This window comes from Haplochromis burtoni, unplaced genomic scaffold (genome assembly GCF_018398535.1).
Source record: "Haplochromis burtoni strain Fernald_Lab_line unplaced genomic scaffold, NCSU_Asbu1 Contig_424, whole genome shotgun sequence".
Classification (NCBI taxonomy): domain Eukaryota; kingdom Metazoa; phylum Chordata; class Actinopteri; order Cichliformes; family Cichlidae; genus Haplochromis; species Haplochromis burtoni.
In genome coordinates this window covers 150,571-164,668 of record NW_024582785.1, presented here as the reverse complement: position 1 = coordinate 164,668, position 14,098 = coordinate 150,571, and the positions used below count along the sequence as shown (strand labels likewise).

The 14,098-nt window shown below is 38.8% G+C and overlaps 1 long non-coding RNA gene and 1 gene segment (V, D, J or C); both read left to right on the top strand.

Annotated features, from left to right (window-relative positions):
- The first annotated feature begins 4,470 nt into the window (after positions 1–4,470).
- Positions 4,471–12,028, top strand: LOC102303724. 6 transcript variants are annotated; one of them, XR_006052842.1, is made up of 6 exons: positions 4,471–4,848; positions 4,935–7,820; positions 7,922–8,213; positions 8,342–8,799; positions 11,081–11,480; positions 11,899–12,028. It is a non-coding gene; the product is annotated as an uncharacterized LOC102303724 (long non-coding RNA). The 6 variants fall into 6 exon arrangements; XR_006052845.1 differs by lacking the exon at positions 4,471–4,848 and having other exon boundaries at positions 6,599–7,820; positions 8,342–8,612; positions 8,709–8,799; positions 11,324–11,480; XR_006052841.1 differs by lacking the exon at positions 4,471–4,848 and having other exon boundaries at positions 6,599–7,820; positions 8,342–8,612; positions 8,709–8,799.
- A 3-nt stretch (positions 12,029–12,031) lies between these two features.
- On the top strand, positions 12,032–12,467 carry LOC121811777. The segment is given in 2 exon segments: positions 12,032–12,074; positions 12,160–12,467. Coding segments are annotated over 2 exon segments (351 nt in total).
- The last annotated feature ends 1,631 nt before the right edge of the window (positions 12,468–14,098 follow it).

The following is a 14,098-nucleotide window of genomic DNA, read 5'->3' as shown; positions in this document are numbered from 1 at the left end:
CTGCAGGGAAAGGACTGGAGTGGATTGGGATGAAAAGTACTGGGAGTACTTACTACAAAGATTCACTAACGAGCAAGTTCAGCATTGACTTAGACACTTCAAGCAAGACAGTGACTGTAAATGGACAGAATATGGAGCCTGAAGACACTGCTGTTATTGTCCTCCAGAGACACAAGGCAAAGACTCAATCCTTTCATAACTTGTTAGATCTGTTTTATTATTATTTTATTAATTTTCTTTTATTATGTATTATGAAAAAAACAATTTCAGTCTAATGATACAGTAATCTGTTCCTTTATATTCAATGAAAGAGAAAAAAACTGAATTAAAAAATGTGAAAAATCGGCTATTCTATATAACTACAAACTGTGTTCTGTTACATTGTGCCGTCTGCAGCAGAGTCACCCTACAGTAAATGGACAGAATATTCAGCCTGAAAACAGTGCTGTGTATTACAGAGCCAGCGTCAGAAAAAAAAGCTCTAAGACTGCTAACAAATTCCTGTTTTTTTGTGTTTCTTTATTTTTTTTTTCATAAATCCTTGGCAATGACTCTATTGTGAGTTTGTAAGTATCGATAAAGCCCTAAAATAAAATGCCAGTACATGAAACTGAATTCAGTTATCAATCATGTTATAAAGTGATTAATTTATGACATAAAATGATTTCATTAAAATAATATTTTAGTTTTGGAGCTTGTATTTATTTATTATTTCGTACTTTTTAATCTATAAACAATAAAATGCAAATTATGCAAAGTACTTATTTATATACAGAAATATAGAAAATAACATTTACATGTACAGTAAATGTTATAACATTTTCAAATGAAAAAAAGTGTTTTTTTTTTTCTTTCAGTTTTATTAGCAATTAAATCAAACTTTGTCACGTTGTATGGATTCAACATACAGAGTCGAGCAAGGTCATGACCTCTGAAGTTCTCCTCTTCCTCTCATATTGATGTCTGCACTGTAGACTGGGCAGAAACAAATGGCTTCCACAATGTTTAGAAATTATATTTGGCTTGCTTTTCTCATTTTTATTTATTCCAGCCTGCATAAGCCAAAGAGGCAGAGTTCACCCAGGACATGTCAATAACTTGTCACAAGGACAAGTTTAAATTTTTGTTTTAAAATTCAGTTTTTAATGAGCCTCAGAGTTATTTTTTAAGATTGTTTTTGTTTTTCATCTTTTAAAAATGTTAAAAACACAGTCTCTATTACTGCTTGAACAATCAGTGTATCTCTAATAATGTATCAGCATCCATCTGTATGCAAAGTAAGCTCCCCCACAGACTTGATATAATGCTGCAGGTTGCAAAAGAAGAATAGAAGCTCCTGGGAGATCACCTTCAGCACCAACATGTTCTCTGTAGCTCTGCTGCTGCTGCTGGCTGCTGGATCCTGTGAGTCTCACTGAACACAAACACTGACAGCATGGACACCACACACTGTTACTTTTATAGAACTGCATTCAACTTGTTTTCTCCTCAGGTGTGATGTGTGAACAGCTGACACAGCCACCCTCTGTGATTGTGCAGCCAGGTGGACACTTCAAGCAAGACAGTGACTCTAAATGGACAGAACATGCAGCCTGAAGACACTGCTGTGTATTACTGTGCCAGAGAGTCACAGTAACACAAACTGTTAAGACCCCTGAACAAAAACCTCTCAGGGCCTGAATAGCTGGAGCATGAAGCCACCAGAGGAGGAGCTCTAAGACCATGAATGAAACTTAACTTCATCTTCTAAGAAACTTCTTCTGCTTGTTGTCTCATAACCGTTAAAATATGATGGGTTTAAATTACGCCTAACGAATCAAGTGCTTTTATTGTCATTTCAACCATGTGTGGTGGTAGAGTACACAGTGAAGTGAGACAGTTTTCCTTCAAGGCCATGGTGCCACATATAACAGACACGCAGCACATGACTACGTGAAATGCAAGTGTGCAAAAATTGCAAAAAAGAAACAAAAACATGAATAAAATAATTGAAAAACAAAGCTCAGAGACTCATTTTCTTTACTTCTGTAATTCAAGATAAAATCAGTTCTCAGATACAATTTGAGATTATAGCACCAACTACTGTATAGTCCAATAACGTCACACTACATACAATACTTTCAGCAGTCACTTTATTAGGTACACCTGTTCAACTGTTGTGACGGTCCTGGGTTGGTGACCCAGTGTTTCAGAATGTGTTATTGTTAGTCTGTTGGTTTTGGTTTCTGTCTCAAGTATTCCTAGCTCCTCGGTGCTTTAGTATTTTCTGAGTTCTAGTTCTTAGGGTTTAGTTCTGTGTTCCCTCTGTTTAGTGTTGAGACTGTGTCTCTGTCCCTCTCATATCCTTCCTGTTTTATTTTAATAGTCCTGCTCTGTGTCAGCTTCGGTCCCCCATCTTGTCTGCCTAATTAGTTCTAAAATGCACTTTTAGTTGAAAAGTGCATTTTTGAGGAATCATAAACAGTGACACTGTGTGTGTCATGTCTGAGTGTATTTTATTATGGGACAGCAGTGAAAGAGTTGAGGGGGATTTTGACACTGTTACAAGAACTGTCTGCATTCCCACCACATTATACGATATATAACTGTCACCTCCCTGCTCTCTGAAACAGGGTAATCAACCATTTATTAATGTCAGATAGGCTATTTGTGCATTCAAAATATATCTGTAGCTCAGTATGGTGGAAAAACCTATTATGAGAGGGAATTCCTGGGCCTGGCAAAATTGACAAATAGGTGAGTTTGTGTAATGAAAAATGCCTTGTTTTGACGACTACATTAACACCAGTGAGAATAAAATTTCTGCTGTGAGAACTGAACCAAACTGACTGAGTAAAACCTGTAACAGTTCAGATTGACTATTTACTGATATCTTGCTCAGTTGTTCCCTGATCTCAAGACTTTCATTTTCTCGTTATGTCAACGTATTAAAAATTGCATGAATGGGTGACCTGAGGAAAAAAAGTCAATACATATTGTTTTTATCACATTCAGAAGGTTGGCCTGAATAATTCAAAATGTAATGTGTTAACGTAAAGGAGAGGATTTGTGTTCGTCTTTGAGGAGGAGGAGCTGATGTAAACTATGATCTCTACCATGAAGAACTATGCAGAATATAAGACAGGGAATACACGATTAACCACCACTGTCCACGGAGCAGAGACAGGTGGCCTTGACAATGAATCATCCTGAATTCGTGGCTGATTTTTTTATCATTTATATTTACTGGGCCGGTAAGGGAAGTGCAGTTGTTTTACTAACATTGTTGTGAAAGTGAAATGATATGCTTGTAAAACAGTCACTAGTTATTCTTGTTTGACTGCAGGTACTGAGAACCACACAGACTGAGCTGTACATACTCAGGGTTTAGCAGCGATATTCATGTTGTTTGGATCAGACAGGCAGCTGGAAAGGACTGGAATGGATTGTTTTCATCTGGAGCGACAATAGTGGAAGCTTCTATTGTGAGTCAGTCAGAGGCCAGTTTACCATCTCCAGAGACAACAGCAGAAAGCAGGTGTATCTGCAGATGAACAGCCTGACAACTGAGGATTCAGCTGTTTATTACTGTGCTCGAGAGTCACAGTGACACAAGAGAAAGAAATTTTGCACAAAAGCTAATCACACTAAGTCAAACACTGCTTGATTGCTGCTCAAGTTATAGACAATACATTTAACTCAATCCTCACACTCAGAAATACAATAAAGCTGGTTTTGTGAAGCCTTTGTGTTGTAAAGTTTTACAATAAATAGTTTTTTGGTGGATGTTTACATTTAAATATTGTTATCTGCCATGTCTGAATTTTTCCAGAAAAATAAATCCAACACTGTGTTTTTAAATAATATTTCTTTTTAATTGTACTAACATTGTTTCTTACTACTATACTGAATGCCACAGTGTGATCTTTTTCCTCTTATAATCTGTCAGCATCCATCTGTATGCAAATCAAACTTCCTCACAGGCTGATATAAAGTCTGATATCATGCTGTCAGTCACAGAAGAAGATGAGAAGCTCCCGTCAGATCATATTTAGTACCAACATGTTCTCTGTAGCTCTGCTGCTGCTGCTGGCTGCTGGATCCTGTGAGTCTCACTGAACAGAAACACTATGATCACAGCAGACTGATTCTTACTGTTACTACATTAAACATGTTTTCTCCACAGGTGTGAAGTGTGCACAGCTGACACAGCCAGCCTCTGTGATTGTGCAGCCAGGTCAGCGTCTGACCATCACCTGTCAGGTCTCTTATTCTCTGAGTGGCGACTGGACAGCTTGGATCAGACAGCCTGCAGGGAAAGGACTGGAGTGGATTGGGATGAAATACACTGGGGACTCTCGCTATAAAGATTCACTAAAGAGCAAGTTCAGCATTCAGTTAGATACTTCAAGCAAGACAGTTACTCTAAATGGACAGAATATGCAACCTGAAGACACTGCTGTGTATTACTGTGCCAGAGGACCACAGTAACACAAAACATCACCAAACCTGAACAAAAACCTCTCAGTGGCTGAGTAGTTGTAGCATGAAGCCACCAGAGGAGGAGCTGTAAGACCACTAAAGAATTGATGGGTGATTTTACTCAAAAAAAGAAATTGGGAAATTCCTTACTGGACACTATTCTTTTTTTTTGTCTGTCCCGTTTGGCTCTTTTGCCATCAGAATTATTGTCTAAAGGCGAAGAAAGATGCCCAACGGATTACTTGAAGTAACCAAGATGAGTGTTGAAGGCCGTCTTCCATTCATCTCCCTCCCTCATCCTCACCAGATGATAAGCATTGCACAGGTCCACCTTAGTGAAGACGGAGACTCTCTGAAGCAGTTCAAAGGCAGATGTTAGCAAAGACAGTGGGTACTTGTTTCTCACATTGATCTTATTAAGACCCCGATAGTCAATACAAGGCCTTAAACTCTTATCTTTCTTTTCTACAAAGAAAAACCCAGCCGCAAGAGGAGAGGAAGATGCATCTTTCCATTGCCTCACGTTCAGGTTGAGGAATGCTGTATAAATGGCTTGTAGGAAGAGTGCCGGGGAGGAGGTCAATACCACAGTCATAAGGTCTGTGAGGGGGCAACAAAGATGCACGGTCTTTACTAAACACCTCCAGGAGATCATGATAGATGGGAGGGGCGGAGGAGAGATCAGGAGAATCAGGGGCAGAGCCTGGATCTGAAGAACTGATAGGCGATATAGCGGCCTTTAAGCAGGTCATGTGAAACCCCTCCCCCCACCCCGAAACCTTAGCTGTCTTCCAATCTAGTGTGGGATTGTGTTGTTGCAACCAAGGAAATCCTAATACCAATGGCGTGAGCGGAGCTTTAAACACAAACAAGTGCAGGGTCTTGGAATGATTGCCGGAGAGTGTTAAAGAAATAGGCTCAGTGATATGGGTGACGTCAGGGAGGCGTTGCCCATTGAGTGCCGTAACTTTAAGTCTGTGAGGAAGGAGCTCAGTTGGAAGGTTTAATCGGCGGGCTAAAGCTGCATCAATAAAACGTTTGCTCTGCTCCGGAGTCAATTAAGGCACGGAGCGGGTGAGAAGTCGAACACACAGTGATTTTTGCGGGGATTAAAAGATGTGAGGGAGAATCTCTACAAGAAAGTTTGCCCACCTGTAGTCCCCTCTCTACTGGCGGGCAGAGAGAGTTGAGTTAAAAAGCCTGTACACTTTTCCAATCCACCAGAAAAAGGCTCGGGGGTTGGGAACGGTAGTTCAGGAAGCGCCGGTGGTGCTGGTTGTGAAAGATTTGCAAAAGAGAAGATTGCGGGATGTACTTAGCAACGTTGTGCCCTGGGCCAGTGCCAGAGTGAGAGCTGCCAGCTGTTGGTTGATATGCTGCAACATTTGCTCGTGCTGTACCAGCATGACTTCAGGCGAAACGGCAGGCTGATCTGGCTGTGGCACGAATTCCGAGTCCGCTGAGTCCATACTGGCTGGATCGTTCTGTTACGGTCACCGGGGGGACTCAAACGCAGGACTCCTTGCTTAAAGGAAGAACAGAGGGTTTTTATTTACAAACACCAGGTGAAATGTGTAACAGTGACTCAGTGCTATATACAAGCATGCGGGGATCAAGCCTCCAGGGAATCCACGGGGAAAAGCAGGGGAACACTCTCACTCCTCTTCAGTCTCTCTTGGCATCTCAGCAGTCATTTACTCCTCTCTCGCACCAGAAACTCTGTAGGGAACAAGGGCAGGTCCAGAGGTCTGTACACAGGGAAACAAAAGTGTTAGCACAAGAAGCTGAAACGCGGGAACTAGACTGTAGTGTCTAAGCCAGGATTTCACTGACACAGGTCAAGCAATGATCCAGCGAAGAGCAGTGTCACTTCTTCCCTTTAGTAGAGGCCAGTTAATGAGACGCAGGTGTTGATCATCTCCCAGGTATGTAGGCCAAAGGTGGGAGCCCACAATGAACTCCGCCCAGGCAACAGAGGGAGAGAGGGAGAAAGAGAGGGAGAGGGGGAAAAAAAAAGAACACAAAGCAAAACTTCTCAGGCAGATCTGTCGGACCGTGACACTTTTATACTCAGCTCTCTCTTCACCACAACAGACTGGTGCAGCATCCTCTTCACTGCGGCCGCTGCACCAATCTGTCTGTCGATCTCCGGCTCCCTTCTCCCATCACTCATGAACAAGACCCCGAGATACTTAAACTCCTCCACTTGGGGCAGGAACTCATTCCTGAATCAGAGTGGGCACTCCACCCTAAGCTGTTTAAGTTCCTTAAACAGCTGTACAAAATTCAGTAGTCTTTATCCTGTCTACATGTATCTGATAATCAGTTGTATATTTTAGTTTTTCTCATTTTCTGAATTTTTTTACAAAATAATACACAATAAATTATTTGTCCCAATTTTTAGTCAGTGTAAAAATGACATATTTAAAAACATTGAACATTGTAGACTGTTGTTGCATGAGTTATCTACCGAGGGATGTATTTGTGTTACATCGTCTCCTTTTATAACCTGTAGAGTGACAAATTTCCAAAGACAAGAAGAGAGAGCAGCTAAATTGGGTCTTAATGGTACTGCAAACTGTGTAACTCAAAAAACTTTCAGGCAGTGTTTTAAAACTCACACATGATTCAGAAAAATAAACTACATGTGGCATAAACGCTAATCACACTTGGCAATCTTTCTTCTGTAAAAAACTTCACATCAGATTTAGAGAAGAATTTATCAGAGCAGATATTAGATCAGATGTTGACAGTGGCTGCTAGAATTACACTAAGAAAAGAGCAACAGTGAATAATTCATATGCTTTACACAGATGCTTAAAATATAGTAAACAAAAAAAAAGCATTAAAAGTTCTTATTATTAGATAAATACAGGCCAATCCACATCCACAGTGCTGGGATCAGCAGCTTATGTGATACCAAAAATGCAAAATGTTAGCTTTTAAAACTTGTTGCATTTTAGTCTATTATTACAAGATTTGAGAACTAAAATATTTGGAAAATTGATAAGAAAATATGGATGTGGTGCACATGCAAACTGATATGAGAAATTTAAATCTGCACTTTGTTTCTCTTACTGGCATAACCACACCTCACACCTGCTGTTTGTGATGCTCCGTTGCTCTTTGCATTCTTTCACTTCTGTGTTTTGGTACTTTTTTGAGACCTGGTTGTTACTCAATGCTTCCGCTTGCTGCTTGCCCTGATCACTCTGCCTTATCATGCATAACAACTGTGCAACAGACTTCCTGCCCTATTTTCGCCTTGCTGAACAACACTAAACAATGTAAAAGTACAACTCTAACATAACTTAATGACAACTGAAATTGAAGAGTTCTGCATTTACCAGAATCTGAAGGTATGTATAACTTAGATAAGATTAATGATTTTCTTTGTTGTGTTCACACATGATATTTAGAATGAGTTATGTAAATCAAACGAATCTCTTCTTTATTTCAGTGCCATGGATTGTGTCGCCAAACATCACATTGTACCCAGTCTCGGACTGGGAATTTGGAATCTCACCAGTAAGGCTCATCTGCTAAATGGCTTTTTTCCAGACGGTTTCAGGACAAATCACCACTGAGTCAAAACAAGAAGCCAAGCAGAACGAAGCTAAAAAGTGAAGGGACAGAGCAGAAAACCTTCAGCCTGAGCAGCAAACTCTCAGTGTGGGGACAAGGATCAACTTTTACCTGCAAAGCTAATCACAATTATACTGAATATAAGAAGACAATGAGCATTTGTCACAGTGAGTATGTACAGCTACTGTCTCAAAGCCCATATTCAACATGAACATTTGCAGGAATATGTAAAGCAAATTAAGAACAGTCTTAAGATAAAGTTTATTAATTAGCATGTTTTTCTTTAATTCCACAGAAATTCACCTTTCATTCATGTGGAGATTCCCAAGTTTAAGACTTTAGCGTCAGACTCTAATGTGCAAGGAACATGTTGGGTCCACACTAATTTTGATGCCATAATCTCCTGGCTGATTAATGGAGCGCCACAAACAGCTAATAAGAGTAAAACACAACTCTTATTATAAGTTAAAAAAAAAATTTGAGTTGGTGGAAGAAAGTAAAGCATTTAACATGCAGAGGAGAGTAAACGTGTGTCACATCTGCTGAGAAGACTATAAATATTGCAGGTAAAATGATATTAAGATCACAGGAAATTCAGGCATCTTATGACCAAAGAGGACCTAATTAATATTTTTGCTTTTTTTTTTTAAATTGTCCTCCAGTTCAAACTCCATAGAAATCAGGATCTTGCCCAGATCTGCTGAAGGGAAAAACTGTCCTCATGTGACCTCTACATCACCTTACAAGTCAATGGTGATTAAAGTTAAAAAAAAAAGAAAAAAAAAAGATTTTCCTGAAGGCTGAAGGCGCTGGCCTCCTTTTAATCAGCAGTCAATTCACAGTCCCTCAGATGTACTGGAAGAAAGACAGAAACTTTACCTGCAAAGTCAATAAGTTTATAGTCAAACTCTACCAGCTATATTTTTGGTAACAAGCTTCTCTTGCTTCCCTTTTAGGCAGCTGATTTAACTTTGTTGATTTATACTTTAATAGTTTCTGTTAAATAGATTAATTGATGCCCTGATTTGTCTCACTTTAGTGGAGCTTCTTCTGGTCCAAAGTACTAAAAATCAAGAATGTGGGATACTGTTTGTCCATGATTTGAACAGCCCAGCACGCGCTCCCGACCAGTGTTGGTCAAGTTACTTGAAAAAAGTAATCAGTAACTAATTACTGATTACTTCCCCCAAAAATTAATCCCGTTACTTTACTGATTATTTATTTTCAAAAGTAATTAATTACTTAGTTACTTAGTTACTTTTTAAAAACACGATTTGCAACCTGAAGAGGTGATAAAGCAATAGATCTTTCAGCCCAATTCTACTTTTTCGACATAATCCATCATACAAAATGTAATGAAATGGAAAAGTCTCTTTTTTTTTTAACTTATTTTATCAGTTTTAATCTTTTAACTTTATGCATCAAGCAAAAATTTAATTATATGCAACATTCTCTGACTTGAATAAATTAGTTTAACATTTAAACCTATTTTCTGCACATTCCAGCACATAAAATAAAATATTTTTTGTGTTTACACTCACTCTTTCAAATAGAGTAAAACAGCAAGTAAAACACAGCAGAAAATAAATAAAGTCAAAGACTCAGCGGTCCTGTTGCTCTATTTTCACCTGTAAAGCAGGAGTAGGGTAGGCGGAGGGTTACCCTGGTGCAGGTGTGCCGCGGTCAGTTGAAGAATCCGCGGGTTTCTCTGTGAGTTTCCCATTATGTCGTAGTGCACTTGGTGCTTGCTTGGAAGTTTAGGGTTTTTTTTCGCTGTAAAAAGAAGTTTTCTTCCCACGCACGTGGACGCTAATGTTTTTGTCACTTTTTATGGAATCAAACTTAAAGTAAGGTCAGTACTTCCACGCTTTAAACGCTGCACGCTCATACTCTCTCCCACACTCCATATATTATCCATTGTTGATCTGCATACAGCTGTTGTCACTAACGGCGCACTCGCTTACGTCACTGTCGTGAGACATTCTCGCAAAAAATCACGGTTTTAGTAACGCAGTAACGCAGCGTTCCTACGGGAAAGTAACGGTAATCTAATTACCGTTTTTGAATAGTAATCCCTTACTTTACTCGTTACTTGAAAAAAGTAATCAGATTACAGTAACGCGTTACAAGTAACACGTTTCTGTAATCTGATTACTTTTTTACAAGTACAAGTTACAAGTAACGCGTTACTGCCCATCTCTGCTCCCGACACAGGGAAAACCAATTCTGCAGGGGAGGCCTACCTTGGCACTTGTGCAGGTGAAACCAAAGGGAAGATATGCTTCACCCTCATTGTTTTTTTTTTTTTTATCATCACCACCTTATATGGTATAATAGTTACATTGATTAAGATAAGTGCCTGTCATTTGATTGTTTAAAAGTAAGATTCCAGTCCAATTTTTAAATTATACTGGGCATTTTTACTATAATAATAACAACAACAACAATAATAATAATAATAATAATAATAATAATAATAATAATAATAATAATAAACACCATGTTTATCCTTCAGAAAATTGCTTCGTGCTCCAAGATATTGTAATTCTCAGATTTTCCACAAGAGTGAGACAAAGCTCCATGTGCAGAAGCAGCAATATAGTTTCCACCTCTAAGTAAAAAAAAAACTACTCATGTAGTGATTTCAAGATGCCGATAAATGTGTTGGTATGCCAGCGGTGTTATGAAGAGGTGCAGTCATTTGAAAGCACAAAGACTGTTGTTGTAACTCTTCTTCTTTGCAAACATATGTAGTGTCCTTGTATATCTGTACACTCCCTGTCTTTGAATGAATTGCATTTGTGTACTTTGGGGGTTTAGAGGAATTCACAACTGGCAGGGAGAGCACTAAACACACTAAAGCTTACTATTGGCAACCTCTGAAGTGATCTGTTGTGCATTCAGACTATCCCATATTTTCACGTTAACAAAAACACATTTATTAACATCGGAAATATCAGTATTTAATACACTACCAGGACACACCTTCTCATTTAATGCTTTTTCTTTATTTTCATGACTATTCACATTGTAGATTCTCACTGAAGGCATCATAACTATGAATGAACACATATGAATGACCTGACGTCCTGGCTCGTCCTTGCCATAGCATTTGTGCTGTACCTCATCGATTGTTTTTTTGCTTCCCCCTGAGTTCCTGTGCTGCTCACTATTTCACCATGTACCAGGACACACTGATTGATGGTGAGTTAATGATACTTAACATTTTATCTGTCTCACTCGTTCCTCTCTGTTATCATTTCATCAAATGTTACAGGTCAGAGTATGGAGTCCATTCCTTCCAGTCAGAGAAAAGGCCTGGGGAGACTCTCAGTTTCTCCTGTAGAGGATCAGGCTTCAGTTTTCATTGCTGTGTTATCTGGTCTTATCTGATCTGGGACAGAGAACCTGCAGGAAAACCACTGGAATTGATTGTGAGCGGCTTTTTCAACTTCCAGCAGAAATAGTTATGCAAGCAGCTTGAGAGGACGTGTAGAAATCAGCAGAGATGATAGCAACAGCATGGTGTATTTGATTTGGTTTGATTCCAATTTGAGGCCAGAGGATTCTGCTATTTATTACTGTGCCAAAGAGAAACACAGTGGTTAAAGCAGCTGAAGAGGCTTTACAAAAACATCCTGCCATCTACTTTTAGAAGATCGGCACGGGTCTAACTGTATATCTTTGTGAATTTAGAATAAGATTTGAAATGTCAGTTTTATCTTTTATTTCCTGTTTATGTTTATTTTCTGTTTTTCTGTTTATTTTTTGAATACAAGAAATCAATTAAAGAATGTCTGAACTGATTTGACAAAACCACTTTTTTTTTTACAAGTCTTTATATCTCTTCAGATCTCTTATAATCTGTCAGCATGCATCTATATGCAAAGCAAACCTCCTGACAGTCGACTATAAAGACTTGAAATCATGCCACCAGTTAAAACAGAAGAAGAAAGGTTCCCATCAGATTATCTTGAGTACCAAAATGTTCTCTGTGGCTCTGCTGCTCCTGCTGGCTGCTGGATCCTGTGAGTCTCACTGAAAAAAAATCACTGACAGAATGATCACAGCATACTGACTGTTACTGTTAAATAAAACATGTTTTCTCCACAGGTGTGAAGTGTGAACAGCTGACACAGCCAGAGTTTGTGACTGTGCAGCCAGGTCAGCGTCTGACCATCACCTGTCAGGCCTCTTATTCTCTAAGCAGCTGGAGGACAGCTTGGATCAGACAGCCTGCAGGGAAAGGACTGGAGTGGATTGGAGGTGCACATTATGGACACAACACACATTACAAAGATTCACTAAAGAACAAGTTCACCATCAACTTAGACACTTCAAGCAAGACGGTGACTCTAAATGGACAGAATATGCAGCCTGAAGACACTGCTGTGTATTACTGTGCCAGAGGGTCACAGTAACACAAAACATCAGTGGAGCTGAACACAAACCCCTCAGAGCTTCAACATGTGTAACATCCTCCACCAGTACAGGAGCCCCCAGACTACAGAACACTGTTATCTGCTGCATGTCGCTGTTTAGCACTGGAGATTGCCATGATAATATATATTTTTTGAAGTTATAGTTATGAATAAAGTTTTACATTTTCAACCTTAATAACTTGCTGAAGTTTACATTTTTTTCTGTAATTAAGTGACAATAATATATTTTGATACTCATTTATATAATAAGTTTTTCCAGCTAAACCTTTGTGTAAAACCACCTGTAATGAAGATTAGAATTTGTTGGTTTTCATTATTTGCAAAACTAAAATAATACAAATATGTAATGATCACTAAGCAGGCAGGACTCATGCTAAAGTTCACTGAATTTTTTAAAAGTGAATTAAAATACAAACTAAAGCTTGGCACTAATGAAGGTTCCAGTAGGACAGGGCTGACTTTTCCACAAATCCACACTGATACAGATTCTCTCATAAAAACACCAAATAGCTCTCCTCTCCTTAGCAGAAATTTTGAGAAGGACAAAGGTCTAGGAGTCAAGTTTTGCTAACCGATGCAATGCAATGATCCAGCAAAGACTGATGATCTGACGTTACGTCAAGTAGTGGCTGCAGAGAAGTACATGAGAAACAGGTGTGTGCACGGATAACCTGAGATGTGTCCCACCTCCACACAAAAGCAGCACAAAGGATAGAAAGAGAGAAAATAGAGCGAACTGAGGACAAAGCAATATTCATGAAATGTGCACATTATCCAAGTCATCACAGGGGTAGATGAGAGAAGCCTACTGTTTATTGTTTAGTCAAAGTTTTACAAATAAAAACATGTTTTTAATTTAATAAAAAAAACCTATAAAATAAACAGTAAAATTATATTTGTCACTTCCTCCCAATGATATCCTGACATTAATCTTCAGGCTTTGCAGTTTGTATATTTTCTCTGTTTCAATCATCAGAAAAGATGCCAAAGTTAATCACCCTGTGTTTCTGGCTACCTGGAAATTAGGTTGGGTCCTCTGGCTTTTTAAAAGAAATCTTAAGGGCACTTCAGATACAATGTGATGACAGCACTGCTGTGCCCAGAAACCCATTATGTCCAGTGGCTTGCTCCTCATCATTCTACTTGTCCTAGTAGGAAAAAGGAATGACAGGGACCGGCTGAAGATCATAGCAGAAAAACCCCCCAAAATAAATTATGCACTACATGCTGAACAGGGCAGCCAGTGCAACAAACATTTCAGGTCATTTACTCAAACTAGCAGTCTGGGCAGCACGCTCTACTTTTTATATAAAGCTATTATAACGTATCATTCTATTCATCTGTTAGTTGCTAAAAATATTTACTAAGTTCTTTATATACTGCTGAGTTTACTTTGTAGGAGGAGTCTATGTAAATCTGATACCTTCAGCAGATTTATATATCTTGGTACTCAATCTACCAGAGACACTGCAGACTAGACAAAGACATCTGACCTTAACAATGATCAGAAAAGTTTATTTTGCTATTTTACTGATTTTGCTTTTTTTCTTGACTGGTAAGGACGTTTTTACATTTTTTGTTCAAATTAATTGTTATGAAGTAAACTTTTT